General features: G+C 39.2%; 1 protein-coding gene and 1 pseudogene across 1 annotated transcript; one reads left to right on the top strand and one right to left on the bottom strand.

The window, feature by feature from the left end:
• LOC117535147 (actin-related protein 2-B) lies at positions 1-10,821 on the bottom strand. The gene is made up of 9 exons (XM_034199509.1): positions 10,651-10,821; positions 8,935-9,045; positions 8,116-8,331; positions 7,878-7,950; positions 7,503-7,639; positions 6,866-7,015; positions 5,956-6,101; positions 4,653-4,785; positions 1-3,288 (listed from the first exon to the last, which is right to left on the bottom strand). The coding sequence occupies exons 1-9, from the start codon at positions 10,696-10,698 to the stop codon at positions 3,118-3,120; spliced, it is 1,185 nt and encodes a 394-aa protein (XP_034055400.1). The 5' UTR covers positions 10,699-10,821; the 3' UTR covers positions 1-3,117.
• Positions 10,822-12,925: 2,104 nt separating this feature from the next.
• LOC117535193 lies at positions 12,926-16,578 on the top strand (annotated as a pseudogene).
• Positions 16,579-17,906: the final 1,328 nt, after the last annotated feature.

Here is a 17,906-nt window from a genome sequence, read left to right on the forward strand (position 1 = left end):
GTCTATAAATCACTTTGCTTTATTTAAATCAGCGGTTGGCAATTATGTTATAAACAAAACATAAAAAGGACGACCAAAAATAATATCCGACAAGAATAACTGTAGTTGGCACTCGATGACCGTGAAGAGGAACATTCTACATTGATATTTATATATGCAAGTGCCTCCAATATACACATAAGAACCGAGAAGGAAAACCACAAATACCAGCTTTTACGTGGTTTTCCCTTTTGCCTGACACCAGATTCTTATTAACATCACAAAATAATATATCAGTAACCCACAAAAATTCGCCTGTAACCCCAAACCCACAAATTAATCTTCAGTTGAGCCGAGAAGGAGGGGCAGGTGTGGTCACGATCGAAAAGAAAACTAAGATTTAATCAGAGGAACGCAAAATCAAAAATGAACTGATTTTACTCTTAAGTTTTCTAAATAGTGCAGGTTCAGTGATTGAGATGAACAAACACTACAATGATCTCATTGGTTGAACATTATCGGGTCCAATTGCAACTGCGCTGAGGCTTCTGGGTAATGTAGTACCACAATGGAACGAGATGATTTTTCAGAAAGCTGTAATATAATCTTTTATCTCAATAAATTGTTCATTATGGTAAAAGATATTTGGGGAACAAGAAATGTTTGTCCTCTCCAGCCTATCATAAAATGGTAGTCATATTATCTTACATGATTGTTGGGAAGTGAATGAATCCCAAATGAACCATGTGATAGTTATTTTGTTTTGAAAACCTATAAAAATAAGGGTTATTACAATTATCTTTTGATTATTGTCCTAAAAAACATGAAGCTTTGGGACCCAGAACAAACCATATGTTTCTCTACAGCAACTACTTAGATAACTAGTGAAATGATTATGTAAATGTAATGAAATGCATACTGTAAGATGGTTAAGAGGTTTGCACGAAGGTCATATAACATGGCAGGACACTTAAGAGTATTAGTCATCCTGTCACTTTTTATTTTGCTTCAACCAATGAGATTGTTTATTTCCATTATGTTTACATCCTCAATTAGCTCTGTACGATTAAATAGGCCACACCTCCTTTCCTCCTTCAAGACCAAGACAGGGAATTACTTCCTGTTGGACATTTCCTTCTTAATACACAATATATTTAATTTATTCCCCCTCAACATCTGACCCAGAACCAGCCAATCCCTTTGTTCACGACAGTTTAAAATGATGGTCTGATAGGGATGGCTGAGCTGTGTTCAGCTGTTGAGGGCAGAAAGCTTCAATGTGACCACAGTGAACATGGGGAATGAAACCGGTCAACAGTCAGACGTATGACAGTCGGTCAGAGAAACCCTGGTGTCCTCAGAGACAAAAAGCACAGCAATGATAAAGAGAAAAGAAATGCATGTTAAAGAAAAGGGAATAGAGCCTCAGTGGTTTTGAAAGCGTGGTGCGTTATTGGCACGAGAGAAATTATGTAGATTAACCGTCGACAACGAATCAAAACCCTTCTCACATAAACCCTCTGATCTGGAAAGGTTGATTTGTTGGTAAACAGAGACACATCCAACCCATTAAGAGCTTCAACTGGACTGCTTCCAAATCCTACACTCTTTGAATCACCATCCTTTTCAACAGCGTGATTCAGGAAGAAGGAAAGAAAGCTAGAGGACTGAGACACATCCAGCTTTCTTAAGATGTTTCCAAACCATTCCTCTCAAATCTTCATATTTCAATCTTGAGAAACGCATGGACTCCCGCGCTCAAGAAGCAAGCAATCGAGACAAGCGAGGTGCTGAGTGAAACTGCACCTGACAGTGACTCGCTCCCAAACAGGAAATGAGAGGGGGCGGGGGGTGGGGGTGTTATTTAATAATCAGTGTGTAAAAACACTCCGCATGTAATGGTCTATTTGTTCTTATATCTAATCTCTGTAATGCTCCACACTGTGAGCATCCTTTTTTAAGCCGACATCTGTTTTGACAGATTAGGCAGTGCATTTTTAGCAAGGCGGGGGGTCTCGCTTTGGAAAGGAAACGCATCACTCATCATAATAACAATAATCATCGTCGCCTTCAACTTGAAAACAGCCAGGAGCTTTTTCTGGCCTCCTGTGAAAGGCACTAGAAACTAAAATACTCGCACATAAGCTGCTATAAAAAGAAAAATGAGAATATCCCCACGTCAAAGTAACCAGCCTGCACCTGAATGCCGTAATAACTGTTCTTTTTGTTGTCGACATATTTGAAAAAGCGCTTATTTGCTTACTTGGCAAGACTTTCATGTAAGTTCAGAATAACGCTTAGACAGCAGCTAGTTAGCTTAGCATAGGACACAAAACCCATCTACAAGCAGCTCTAAAGCTCATTGATTAGCATGTCCTTATATCTCTGCTGAACTAACTAAATACTGGAGGTGCCTCATATCAGTATTTTTAATTCCTCTCTATTCTTGTCTTCTCATGGTGAATGGCCTTTTTAAAGTTTGGTGTTAAAATATTTGCAAAAACCCATCCTTGCCTTCAGTGACAACTAAAGCGTGTGCCCTGTGCTGGTTGCCAGGTTTTGTGAGGCTAACTGCTTCCAGTCTTTATGCTAAGCTAAGCTAACAACGTTCTAGCTTCAGTTTCATGTTGAAATGAGAGGTATGAGAGTATAGGCTGCATGCACATGTATTCAATTGAATACAAGCCGAAATGCAACATTATGAAATGTTCTGATACACTCTCGTACAGAGAAGTCAAATATCCAGTATTTTACAGAAAGATGATTCCTTTAATATCGGGAATCATGTCGCAATTGCAAAACCAGTCAATATTGAAATTGTGCAGCCATGATGAAAGTCTTGCCAAGGAAGCAAATGTTACCGAAACTCTGGTACTAAATTGAGGACTAAATGGCGCCATCTTGTGCATCTTTAAACACATTTGTCAGCATTTCTTTTTTTTGGAGGGCATATATTCAAGAGCTCTGTTAGCACCTCCTTCACCATGAGACTTCTTACCCCGTATCCTTCATCTTCTTCCTCCCTCCTTGCTTTATAAAAATGAGCGTGACTCGACGACACCCCGACACATCGAGGTGAGCGATGCGTGGATATCAGCTGAGAGATGGAGGGGGGGGGGGGGTGTTTCTGTTTGTGTTTTATCTGACGGTGACTCCGAGCTTCTCCAGCACGCGCGTCCCTTTCTCCTGATACTCCTCCCTGGTCATCCAGAAGTTGTCCTTGTCCTTCATGATGTCGGCCAGCACGGCGCCGCCCAGGAACACCATGTGTTTACGCCGGGGGGGGTCCTCTATCCGGATCTTGAATTTCTGCGGAGACAAAGCGGAAAGTAGAGTGTCAACAGAGTGCTGGCACCCAATAGCGAACACCCTGTCTGTCTCTGTGTGTCTGTGTGTCTGTGTGTCTGTGTGTCAGTCTGGGTCTCTGGGGGTCTCTGGGGGTCTGGGGGTCTCTCTGGTTGTCCCCCCACAACCCCCCGCTTCTTGTGAGGTGCTTTAAATACTCTGAAGATCTTTTAATGCAGGCTGGAGGGTTTCCCTGAGCAGCAGAGCGTGGCTACTTTCGAGGAACAATCAGATTTATTTTCAACTCATCGTCATTAGACTGACAGAGAGGTTTCTGGATGTTGAAGGCATTAGTGCCCCCTAGTGGTGAAAACAAGCACTGCACAAGAACGCTCTGGTGCTTTTCTGTAACTGATCAACCTGATAAGAAGAAGTGGAAAATCTAAGTTGGAAACACACTTTTTCCCGGTAACTTATGCACATTTCTACACAATGCAGCTCGCACAGCTCTTCCCACTTTTAAATCTAATTATACTGCACATTTTAGATATTTCAGAGTCCTGTGTCAAATTCGTATTGTACTTACTTCGTGTATATATTTATATTGCTTGTAAACTCTTATTTTTTACATTTAATAACAAGTTTATTTGACACCTTAACTCCTCTAATTGTGTTTGTATATGCACCATTATTCACCAAAGCAAATCCCTTGTATGTGTAAACCTACTTGGCAAAAACCACTGATTGTAGGTCTGACATTAAGCTTCATTTTGTCCCATTATATCATTTGAACTGAAGACTGCAAATTAATGTACTCCAACTACGATATATTTCCAGTAGGCGGTTATTATTAGTAATGAAGTCTAGGCCTCTGTTATAAAAGTCTGACTGGAAAATATTCACCAGACATCTCCATGAGGCTCTTCATCTTAAGAAAACATCATCACAATTCGACATATAAAAATACCCTTCGACATAACTAAGAGTACATGGATTCAGAGGCAACACACCAAACTAACAGAGATCGGTTTTGGACATTTTTAGACATATTTCAGTAAAAGTCATATTTTTGGAAAAGGGACAAGTGGTGTCTTCCCTCGATGCCTCATGTTTTAAATCAAGACATATCCTGACAGGACTTTTCCATTCAAATGACAACTAGTAATATGGTAAAACAGAATATGAAATAAAATAAAGTAAAGAATAAAATAAAAAATAGTTAAAATAAATGCATTATACAACATTTATTAATAATAGTAAAGTAAATACAAATAAATAAAAGCATTTTACAAAGGAGTGACGTCTTTAACAGAGCAGGACCGGTTACAAGGGGACATTTTCCATAATGTTCTTTTGAAACTCAATGAAGTTCAAACGCTTGTACTCACAGATAGCTTGTCCACGTCTCCCTTCAGCACTCTCTCCAGGTACAGCTGCTTCATCTCGCGCTCCAGGCGGGACGGCAGGCCGGGGTACATGGTGGAGCCTCCGGACAGGACGATGTGCTTGTAGAACTCAGACCTTATTATAGAAAAACAACGAGGTTAGACCAAAGAAAATACTGGTTTTATTACGTCACTTAATCCTTGCTAGCTGTGAGAAGTGTTCATCTTGACAAAGTATGTGTAAACATGTTAGTCATCATTTGTCTCAGTGTCTTATGATGACCTTAATTCTGTTTCAGAGGGTTTTTCTGGAAATGTTTTAACTAAATCATATCTCAAAGGTTCAATATTTTACAGACTTCTAATTTTTTGAGTTGTCTTACTTTTGAATACAACTTGTCAACATTATTGATGGTTTTACTATCCAGTGAAGAGATATCAATGCAAGGCCAGTTTATAATACAACACATGTCAACAAAAGGCAAGTCAAAGTTCTTTACAAAAAGCATTTAAAGGGGACCTATCATGCAAAATGCACTTTTTGATGTCTTTTATATATAAACATGTGTCCCCGGTGTGTCGGGGAACTCACACAGCGTCAGAAACTATAACCCTCTCTCTTTTCCTCCGTACCCAAATCTCTAAAAACGGGGAACAACGGAGCTGATCCAGATTTGCGTCCGTTACGACGTAATATCTGAAATGTGGACCCACGGGCCAATCAGAAACGTTGCTATCAGAACAATGCCCGACTGTTTTGGACGTAATATGGTCGGTGTTTACATTAGCATCGCTAACACTCAGAGCTAACCTGTACTGGAGAGCATGTGTGTGAAGAAGCAGGAAGTAAAAAGGAACTCACCTTGTGGTATAACCGGCTAGAGAGAAAGCCTTTGAGCTCCAAACTGTTTCAGAGAGAATCCTTGATAATCCATGATATGGCGTTTCATCACGGCAGCATTTAGTTTAGACAGTAGCTGCCGGTCCCGCATGAGCTCCGCCCCTCTTTTTTTATTTTGTATCAATTTTTTATTTTTTTAAAGCTTTATACATAAAATCAGCACTTTTGAAACAGGAAGTGAAATAGAGGGACATGAGGCATGGCTAGAATGGGTGATCTGTTTGTATTTTGAGCAAAACACTTCATAGACATGTTTTTTTATATATATCTGAGACCTATGCTATTGCCTAAAAATAGCACGATAGGTGTCCTTTAAAGCATTAAAACAGACAGAACATGTGTGACTCAAAGAGGGATTTTTACTTGTCCATCAACTATGAAGACGAGCAGTCGCTGGCAGCTCACCTGGTGTCGATGTCTGCAGCCTGGATGGTGTTGAAGAGCAGCTCGGCCACCCCCACCCCCTCCACGTTGATGAGGTGAGGCTGAAACAGAGCCTCGGGGGCTTCGAACCTCTCCCCTCCCACTTTGATCAACCTGCCGTCCGGGAGCTGAAGACACAACAAAACCCCAGCCGTCAGAAATGTGACAACGTCTGAAAACTCATTATCAGTGAAGGAACAAAAATTAAAATAAATATATATATGTTAATAATTGAGTTTTTGGGAGATGGGGTGGGATTAAATAAGTATAAACTTCTTCCCACCCCTTTTCGGATGTGTAATTAAGTAGATTATTTGTTTATATATAATTTGGAAGTTAGTAATACTTTTGTTTATCAATGTGACACTGCTTAATATTATAATATAATAATTCTGATGTTTTATTTCATTATTATTATTTATTTTTTGTATTATTATTTTACACATTCGAAATAAATCAAATAGCTTTTTTTTATGGTTTTGCATAATTAAAAAATACACAAACAAAACAGAAAAGGCAAAAAACCCATTGGACTTATTTAAAGCCTCTACCTAAATAATGTACAAATAAATAAAGATATGTAAAACACAAGATCAGTACACAAACAATTGCTTGAATTCAATAAAAATTGCAAACTTTAAGAACACTATACTAAACATTATAATTAAATAACACTGATGTGAATATGAAAACCAGGCATCATAGAGTGGTCTAATTATTGTTCAGGTATTTTTAAAGTGCAGCGAGGTCCAAGTCGACTTTATTGTCAATCTTCCAGTTAAATATGTAAATACCTAGGCTATATATATACACAATCAAAGACACATTAAGACCTAAATAAAAGCACAACAATCAGGTAGAGATGGAGTTTCTAAGCATGACGTTAACTGACCGTGTACGACTCCACCAGCACGGTGGTCTCCAGCGCCAGCTTCTGCTCCTGCTCGATGTTATAACCCACGTAGCACAGCTTCTCCTTCATCATCCTCACCGTCTCAAAGTCCGCAGAGTGGTTGAAGGCGTAACCTCGCAGCAGCAGCAGCTGGAAGACGGATGTCATGGTTATCAAAGCATCAAAATACATTCATTTGACATTTTACAAAGAATAAGCCACTGCGTAGAACAACCGGCGCTTCAACAAAAAGGTTAACTGAATGTAAAAAGTACAATAAGAAGGAAAAGACCTAAATATGTGACATGACAGGTGGTGAAAAGATATTCATTATTTTGATATTGAATTCGTTTTTTTTCCTGGAGGGTTTTCCTAAACACTGAATGCTGATTGGATAAAAGGACATTTTTTAATGCACACTTAGGGCTTGATTTCTGCACAAATGTGTTAAAAATCTGCATTAGGGAGCATCCTACTAGTGTCCATCCACCTGACAGTTGTGGCTTAACAAGATGCTAATTAGACAGCATGATTATTACCCAGATGCTCATGGGCAGGTCACAATGAATGGTCACTTTATAATGATCCATTGAGGCTAATATAAAGACGGTCCATCACTGTGTGTTGCTGCTGGTACCTTGATGAGGTAGCGTGTTATGTCCCTTCCTGCGATGTCCAGACGTCGGGTCAGGTGAGGCAGCGAGAAGCCCTCGTACACCGGACAGATGTGAGTCACACCGTCACCAGAGTCCACCACCACTCCAGTCAGCAGCCCTGAAACAGAAGAATGCAAGGATGTGTATTACTTAGTATTCAAGGTGTGCATGTGATACCAATACCTGCTCATCTACATTGCTCTACAGCTCCACTGGTAGTCGAACTATGTAGCTCCATGAGTTTTAGAATTTAGCTAGAGGCTTTTGTTAGAAAAAGTAGTTCTTGCTTGGATTTTGCTCAGAGAATAACTTTTTTAGTTTAGCTGTGAACATGAGTGCTAAGGAAACAAACAAACCTTGAGCGTAGAGAGTGAGGACAGCCTGGATGGCGATGTAAACTCCTTCAAACTGGTACGTTTCAAACATCACCTGGCAGGAAAAAACAGAACTAAGTTAACTATAAAAGCATTAAAAAAGGTTGTGTTTCTGCCACATTTCCAATACAAATCAATTAGGATGACCTTAGGGCCCATCACCCTGATCCAGTCTCTCAGGCCAAAAGGAAAACAGTATGTGAGACTTTACATGGCCCACCTCTATAATCTTTTCTCTGTTCTTGGTGGGGTTCATGGGCGGCTCGGTCAGAAGGATCTTGCAGTCGCGGGAGTTTATGTTGAGTTTCTCGGGGCCGAAGGTGTAGTCCCACAGGTGCTTCATGTCGTCCCAGTTCCTGACGATGCCGTTATCCATGGGATAGTTCACCTCCAACATGGAGCGCAGCTCGCTGGCTTCATCGCCAACCATCAGGTCCTGCGAGGGGTCAAAGTTCAATAGATCAGTTAGGTCTTTACCTGCTGCTTCCTTAGGCTAATGATCTTTTAAAGCATCCCACAGCCACAAAGTTTACAATTCATCAGCTGAATTATCAAAATCATTTTCCTTGTGTCTTACGTAAAGGTCTCCTATTATACTATTTTTAGGCATATAGGTCTCAGATATATAAAAAAACATGTTTATCAAGTGTTTTGCTCAAAATATCAAACAGATCACCCATTCTAGCCATGCCTCGTATCCCTTCTATTTCAGCCCTGTTAGAAAAGGGAGGAAAATATAGTAGTTTTTTTGTATTTTCTGACACTTTGGGAGTCTTCTTAGGGACACATTTTTATGTATAAAAGAAATCAAAAAGTGCATTTAGAATAATAGGTGACCTACTTAAGATAGTAAGTTAATGAAGTGAGCCTCGGCAGTGTTTGGTTAAGGTCCAAAGCTGCAAAATCTTTGTATATTATGGAAAATAATTATTGCGCTTCATACATGATCACTTGCGTTAATTAAGACCCAACTTGTTTCCACTTTCCACCATCCCTCCTAATACATCTAATATTGCAGTTACAAGGATTTCCATGTTACCTTTATTTCAATGTTGCCAACTTTAGCTGTGGAGCGGATGATTGGCCGGCCAACCAGCGCTGGGAAAATGTGTTCGGGGAAGTTGGAGCCTGCAAAGCCGCACTTGACAAACTAGGAAGGGAATGAAAGAAGGAAAGAAGGAAAAACAAGTGTTACAAATACAATATTTGAAGTATAATAGATGTTAAATAAGCTAAATCCTTCACTAGAGCAACATCTTGTAGGTTCAAAAGGGATATATATACACACTGAGGCCGACTTGGTACCTGTGAACTAGGGCTGCTCGATTATGGCAAAAATCATAGTCTCGATTATTTGGGTCAATAATTGATATCACGATTATTAAAAACGATTATCCATTTACTTTGAAAACCTCAATTTATTGGAACATGTTTGAAAAGAATGTCTTTAACAGTTGATTACCCTGAATTTTACGTATAATTCAACTGAAAAACCAAAAAAAAAATGTAAATAAGTAATAAAATATTTTATTTCGATTACGTTGGTTTTGTCATCGTTGCAAGCCATAATCGTAATTGCAATTAAAATACGATTAATTGAGCAGCCCTACTGCGAACCACAATGTACATATGATAATGAACTGAGATTGAAACTCAACTCAATTCTTAAATAGCACTGTATGTAAGAGATACAAAATATGTATTAACAACTTTTTTACTTGGATATAACAGAACTGCTTTGACTTGAATGAAAGTCACTTTTCCTGAATAGTTTAGCATTTATAAAGGCTGGCTACTACAAACAAAAATGGCCATTTAAAGACATGCTTATCAGTGGTGGAAAAAGTATTCACATTCTTTACTTGAGTAAAAGTACTTATACCACACTGTATACATACTTAATATCAAGTAAAAGAACTGCATCGAGAAGTAGTAAAGTAACGATTAGGAAAAGTAAGTTAAAGTATTAGGAGTTAAAGTATTCGTAGCCTAAAAAAAGGACAATGATGAGCAAATCTTCCCATTTAAGAAGCTGTAGGTGGACTTAGTGACACTGATCATTCAAACTGGGTGTCTGCACTTTCTAACGAGGGCGGGCCGACTGAAGAGGGCTACTGAGCTAGCCTAGCTAACTAAAACAGAAAACAGAAAAAAGGGGATTCTGTAGTAAAGATTATTAATGATTGTATCTCTAACTCGTCCTTTAAGATGGCTCCTGGTGCCTTTGCTTCGTAATATTAAATAAGCAAAGCTAAAAAGGCACTCAGCTAGCCACCGTGGCTAATATGTACTGAGCATGTACGGAAATGGAATTAATTGACTTCATGACTTTGAAATGTAAACTACTAAGGTGTCAAAATGGAGTGTTAAATTGAACTGGGGATTGTTTTAGTTATTTTTAAAGTTCACTGACAGTGCATAACGTGACCAAAGTTACAAACCAAAGCTAGCTAAACGGCTAAACTAACCGCTAGCTACCAGATTGAACAAGACTTGTATAGAATATTGGGTATTTAATGGTGTGCTACTGATCAATATAACCAACATGTGTCATCTGTAGCCCTGGTGTAGATGAATGGATCCAGCTGACAGACACATTCCTCTCACAACCCACCCAGACATGCTAACGCGTTAGCCTGTTAGCTCGATAATCACTTCCTGTTTCCAGTTTTCTCTCCGTTTGCTCATCAAATTGCAGGAGCACAAAGAGCGACACGGAGGGAGATTTAAATCCACCGCCTGTTCTCAAACTCACCCCGGTTCCATTGTCACAAACAACGATTTTTCTCCCTTGACTGTCCATGTTTGTTCCCTGAATTCAGCAGCAGCCTCCTGCCAACGTCAAGCTAACCAACCGCCGGAAGCAACACACCTAACACTTCAGGTGGGGTTCTTTCACAATAAAAGCCCCATCTCCATACATACTCATACAGTGGTGGGGGACTGAGTATTCTAGAGCTTTTATTGAAGTAAAAATACTAATACTATACTGTAAAAACACTCCACTATAGGTAAAATACCAGACTCAGGGACAGTTTCATTCCACAGGCCATACGACTCAACTTCTTTTGAAAGAACATCCATAACATTCATCTGTTTGCAACGTATATCAATATTCCAATTACTTGTAGAGAGACTATTCTGCACTATTTATATTAAATTATATTTTATTGTATGTACTTGCACTATTTTATCTGTTTTATTGTGTTGCACTGTTGGAGGAGCCTGTGACCTAATAATGTCATTATCATATGTAGTAGGGCTGCAGGATATATCGTGTCGTGACGATAATCGCGATATGTGCATGCGCGATAGTCACATCGGAGGACGTGCGATTTTATATATATTAATTATGTGCTTAAGTAGGCAAATTAACTCAAACAGGTCAAGTTACAATTATTTTGCTGCTTGCTTCAAAAGGAAAACTCGCGGGGGTCTCATGTCAGGGGTACTTGAGTGAGTGACATGCAGGCACAGCAAACATCACAATCAAATCTCCAAAGCAAACGAACCCGGTGATTAAAGGTAAAAACACTGAATAAAGTAGTTTCATGTGTTTCTCCAAGGCAGTTCGGCGCTGCTAACCGAGCTAGCTCAGCTTGTTGCTCTGATAACTTAAGATCCAGACGTCCGTGACTAAAATCCTTCATCCGGTTAAATATAGTTAGAAAAATACCAATTGTTTAGCATTAAAGTTCAAGAAAGGATGGTTTGCAGACAAAAAAGCTGCCTTTTCTTCAATTCCTGTATTTTTTCATATCGCAGGGGGGAAAAATATATCGCAATATCAGTTTTTTCCAATATCATGCAGCCCTATACAGTAGCTATGTACAAATGAGAATAAAAGCCTTGAACCTTGAATACCTGCCCTGAGTAGATTAGAAGTGGAGGTGGCTCTCCATCAGGACCAAAACCGCTCACCACCTGAACAGTTTCTTCGGTGTTCGCGCTCAAATTTGACCGGTCCTGTTTTAACTGCTATTACATTAACACAAAAACCATTAATCATCACCAAATTTCATTTAACACCCTTTCAAACTGTAAGTCTTGTATCAGACGACTGGTATACATGAGAAACTACAGTTAATATACAAAGAATAGACACTGAACATGTATTTAGTGTGCCAGGTGTGATCCATGTGGGGGGATGGGCACATAAGAGCGGGAAATGTGTCAAATTGTTCTGTGTGTGTGTGTGTGTGTGTGTGTGCGTGCGTGCGTGTGTGTGTGTTTTTATCTGATCCGGATGGTTACTAATTCCATTTCTCTATGGCGGTCATTTTTGACCGGGAACACCATGGGTTACAAAGTTGACTAAATCATCCAAAATTCAATGAAAGTGGTGATCAGTAATTTGATATGTTCAAATGTTTAATGTGAAGGATATCATAAAGCCTTAATGCAATCGAATGTAAAACAAAAAGTTATGATTGATGAAAAACCCCAGCACAACAGGAGGGTTAAGCATTTCTTTGTGTAGCCCATGATGGAAAGGAGCAGGGAGAAGATAGTCTAACTTTACCTGCCTTCACTAAAAACAGATGGTCTGTCAATCACAGCTGTTTGATAGTACAGTAACCTGAAACCAACAACACAATTGAAAGTCAACACAACAACCTACCATCAGCCAAACAGGTTACCTGACATCTTCATACTGTCTAATTATTATTTCTTTATACAAGGCCATCTCCAGGCATCTCCAGTGAACATGGTGGGGGTAGTATTCTGATCCTTTTATTGAAGTAAAATGACTGCAAATTAAAATAAAAGCCATGCCCTGAGTAGAGCAGACGTTTATGCTTTTATTTTACCACGTAGTGATTATTAAGGATTATTATTCTAATGTGTGTTCTGCTCTTAATGTCTTTCATTGTTGTAAAGCACTTGCATTTATCTGACTGATCCAGTGGGGTAAAACCAGTCCACCTGTTCCAGCTGACCTGACTGGAATGTACTTATACCTGTTGCAACATCCTTTCCAGTAAAAGAAACTGAAAGAATTTGAGAGCAAAAGCAGAGCCATAAGAAAGAAAGAAACATTAATCTGAGATCGTAACATCTGCTTTAACAACCAAAAGGCTCTTGCAAACACTGGTGAGTACAACTGATCATATTTTAACCTTTCAACAACCAGCATTTACAAAAATCTTCAGCTTTACTTAGACAGGATTTTTCTCTGTTTTTCATACGCACTCATAGCGAGTATTAAACCACCACAGATCGTCAATATGAACATTGTTAGATCCATTGTAGCTTGTGTGAAAATAGTGTTTCAAATGTGAGAAAAAAATGATCTTTCTCTAACAATATATCAGACACATTCTTGTAAATCTTTTTTGTTTGATTAAATATTTGCAGAGATGAAAAAAGTCACACAGTTGAGTTTGTATCATAGGTTTGTATACATGTTCGTTTGTCGTGTAACTGTTTAGTATACTTTAAAAAATGTACCTAAATGAGTTTTCATGCCTTTGTTTGAAATCAACTCGACATACAATATGCAGGATTAACTTTATTAAATATAAAGTTTGGTAAAACCTCACAAATGAGTACCAATATAAAACATGATATATTGGGTGTTTATTAATGAAAGTCATTACTGCTTCATTTTGGTTTACACCAGATTACACATATGTCCAATTGGGGCCCATTTGACCTATCATAACCAGTGTGTTGTTTAAAGTTTCAAAAAGGGCTGCTTTGGATTAGGCTACCTGTATTATGGGTCCTGACACTTTAGAGAAGGCAGGGTTATTATGCAACCTCGTACATTTCATTTGGTTGACTAATAACCTGACAGATAGGTTTGCCCTGCTTGAACTTGAATCCTAAACTAAAGGACCCTGTCTTGACTTAAATATTCAATTTGAGTAAACTCCTTTAAGCAAATGGCTGGCTGTTTCTACCAGTGGCTTTTATTTAATTGACCTGCATTGTCATTTACTGATTACAACCAAATAATTGTTTCAGACAAAAGATGATCTGTCCCAAAAATGTGATGAAACTCAAAACTTTGATGGATTTCTTGCCACACTTCTCACTTGTGTTCCCTGTGTTTAGATATGGCTACCGCCAGTTGCCTACAATCTGAAGATCAGTTTCTGTGTCCCATCTGTCTGGATGTGTTAATTTATCCAGTCACCACACCATGTGGACACAACTTCTGCAAGAACTGCATCACCAAACACTGGGATATAAGTGACAAGTGCCAGTGTCCCATGTGTAACGAGATGTTTGACCAAAAACCTGAAATGCGAATCAACACTTTCATCTCTGGGATGGTCGCTCAGTTCAGACAGTCGGCTCAACAGAAAGCCAGCAGCAGCAGCTCAGAGCAACAAGTCTTCAAACCAGGAGAAGTTCCCTGTGACGTCTGCACTGAAACCAAACTGAAGGCCCCTGAAGTCCTGCCTGGTGTGTGTCTGACCCTCCTACTGTGAGACTCACCTGGAGCCTCACCTGACAGCTTCAAGCCTGAAAAGACATCAGCTGATCGACCCTGTGGAGAACCTGGAAGACAGGATGTGTCCGAAGCACGATAAACCTCTGGAGCTGTTCTGTAAGACCGACCAGACATGTGTCTGCATTCTCTGCACTGTTTTAGACCACAAGATGCATGATATGGTTCCTCTCAAAGAAGGGAAGAAGGCAGCGCTGGGAAAGAAAGAGGCTGAAATTCGGCAGATGATCGAAGAGAAACAACAAAGGATTCGGAAGGTCCAACGAAATGTTAACTATAGCGAAAAACATGCTGAGGAGGAGATAGAGATAGGTGTTACAGTCTTTACAACTCTCATGCAGTATATTGAGAGAAGCATGGACTTCCTCATTAACACAATTGAAGAAAAGCAGAAGACAATAAAGAAACAAGCTGAGGATGTTATCAAAGAGCTGGAACAGGAAATCTCTGAGCTGAAGAGGAAGAGCACTGAGTTGAAGCGTCTCACATGCTCTGAAGACCATCTACGCCTTCTCCAGAGCTTTTCATCCCTGAAAGATGCTCCACCCACCAAGGACTGGACAAAGGTCAGCATCCCTTCATCATCATATGAGGGGATTGTGGTGACAGTTGCTGTTGAGCTGGAGAAGACACTCAGTGAAGTGATGAAGAAGCTGATTGAAGCTGAGCTGAAGGGGGTCCAGAGGTACGCAGTGGAGGTGACTCTTGACCCTGATACAGCACAACCTGAACTCATTCTGTCTGATGATGGAAAACAAGTGAGTCATGGTGATGTAAAGAAGAATCTCCCAAACAACCCAGAGAGATTTTCTAATTCTATTTGTGTTTTGGGAAAGCAGAGTTTCTCTTTTGGCAGATTTTACTTTGAGGTTCAAGTTAAAGAAAAGACCATGTGGACTTTAGGAGTGGCCAGAGAGTCGATCAACAGGAAAGAGAACATCCAACTGAGCCCTGAGAGTGGTTACTGGACTATACGTTTGAGAAATGGAAATGAATACAGCGCTCTTAATGTACCCCCAGTCCTTCTCTCTCTGAAGTCTCAGCCTCAGAAGGTGGGGGTGTTTGTGAGTTATTCAGAGGGTCTGGTCTCCTTTTATGACGTAGATGCTCCAGCTCTGATCTACTCCTTCACTGGCTGCTCCTTCACTGAGAAACTCTTCCTGTACTTTGGTCCTTGTCCTAATGATGGTGGTAAAAACTCTGCACCTCTGATCATGTCCGGCAGTGGCGCAGTCCGTAGGGGCTCAGTCCGTAGGGGCTCAGTCCGTAGGGGCTCGGTCCGTAGGGGATTGCACTCTGAGCCGTAGGGTCGCCGTTTCAAGTCCCCGACCAGACCTAAAATATGGAGTGCGGACTGCTACTTGGAGAGGTCCCAGTTCACCTCCTGCCCTGCCGTGGTGCCCTTGAGCAAGGCACCGGACATCCCCCTTCCCCCCTCACTCCCATTGCTGTACAATAGCTGCCCACTGCTCCTAGTGCTAGACTCCTGGTACTAGGATGGGTTAAAAGCAGAGAACAAATGTCACTGTGTGTGCTACGTGCTCTGCATGTGTGACCATTTATAAAGAGGGTTTCATACCTCCGATTATATCTGATCTATAAGTGGCTCCAAGTAGACGAATAATTCGATTTTGAAAGGGAGTGTTGAATACGAGAACAATGGGAACACTCAGTGGTTTTAGTCGGTTTTTCCTCTGATTTGATTGATTATGATCATTCAGTTTTGTTATCATATATTTTTTAACTTCAAGTCTTTATAATCACTGGGTTAAAACACAGGTTTCTCAATGCTAATTATTTCACTTCTGCAAACACTGTGGGAACCAGTGATGTGTGTGGAAGTGATTGAAATGTGTACATTGTCAGATTAATGAAATGTAAAGTGGAATATATATTACACTTTAAAGGTGAAGGTTGTTCAGTTATGGGGTTTTGGGCTGTACATTTTGTTTTCTCTAACTTAATCACAAATTCTTAAAGTGAAAATAAGCATTGAAGACTTTAAAGTCTAGTTTAATCTTATCAAAATAAACAATGCTCAAGATTGCTCAAATATAGTGTAATTTACAAAGATATAAGAGTCCATGAAAGGTGTCACATCTATGTATAATGTACCTTAATTGCCTGATCAGTGTACATATACAAATCTATGTAATGTCAAATGTAATTTTGTCACAGATGCATGCAAACGATATCATTTTGTAATCCGTGTTTCCCACATTAGTTATACTTTTGATATCTTTATAGAAAACAAATAAAGCAAATGGAACCTTTTCAGAAGTGAGATTTCATTTGGTGTACTTTAATTATTTAGATAATGTCCAGATATTTCACAATTTGAGCAGCATAGAACAGACAAATAAGACTACCCAACAATACCTTTATTTTATAATTTACTCCAATTTGAGAGTGTACTTCTGTTGTAAAGGTTAAAATATGACTTTATCTAATATCAGAAATTATATAGATATATTACAACCTTTAATAATATTATTCATCAGTATTGGAATGTTTACATTGTGACTCAAGTACTACTTGAGTAAAACTTGAGTTACTCTATTTAGTTAAGTCTTTGGCGATTAGACCCCGATTCTGAAATCGTATCTCAAGGGGGAAATGAAGCCGTGGTCTAGACACTGGTGATGATGCTGAAGATCTGGATTTGATGAGGAGTTGGGATGAAGAGGAGGTGGGATGAGGTTTTTGGATTAGCTCTCCTGGCACTGGATATGATGAAAGGAGGTGGATGGGGAGGAGGCGGGCGGCAGCATGAAAACCTGAAATCACAGCTGACTGCAGGAGAGAGGAGAACCATTTTAAAGTTTGGCTGCAGCACGGTGATTGGCTGCTGAGATTGAGGTGAAATGTAATAGGTCAAAGAGAACGCTTGTGATGAGCTGATTATAGCTGCGGAGTGAATGTATACCAGTCTTCCTGAAAGAACTTGCGCTGAGCTTCATTTAAATAATTGTTCTACTTCAGTTAATATCACAAGGAAATGTTTTACATTTTACCTCAACACTTAAATACCTTAAGTTAAATTAAGGTTTTTGCACACAAAACAAATACAATTATACCGATAATTAATTCACAGACATTTATTTTTAATAATTCAAGGAAAGTTATTTTTCATGCAAAAATATTTTATGTCTCCAGATTTACAAAATAAAGATTTTGCTGATTTTTCTTTCAATTAATTATTAATAATATGGGGGTTTGGACTGATCTCTGCATCATTTCTATGAGAGTTTTATTATAATCGTGACACCAAATATTTTACAAAATAATCATCAGATTAATAACTAATTTAAAATGATAATTTATTAGATTTATCTGAACTGTAAAATGATACTTTCAGCCTATATTCAAGCCATCTTTCTGATTTTCAGTTAGGATTTTTATATTTTATTGCAGGACTTTCTGCACTAAAAGTGAAGTATTAGTACATTTAAATAATATCCTACTTGTGTTAGCTGCAATTGGCCCTTCAATAGCGTTTTATTTGTCAGATAGTTCTAGATTGTTATCTTTACGGTGTTCATATTTCATAA

Source organism: Gymnodraco acuticeps, unplaced genomic scaffold, assembly GCF_902827175.1.
Source record: "Gymnodraco acuticeps unplaced genomic scaffold, fGymAcu1.1, whole genome shotgun sequence".
Lineage (NCBI taxonomy): Eukaryota > Metazoa > Chordata > Actinopteri > Perciformes > Bathydraconidae > Gymnodraco > Gymnodraco acuticeps.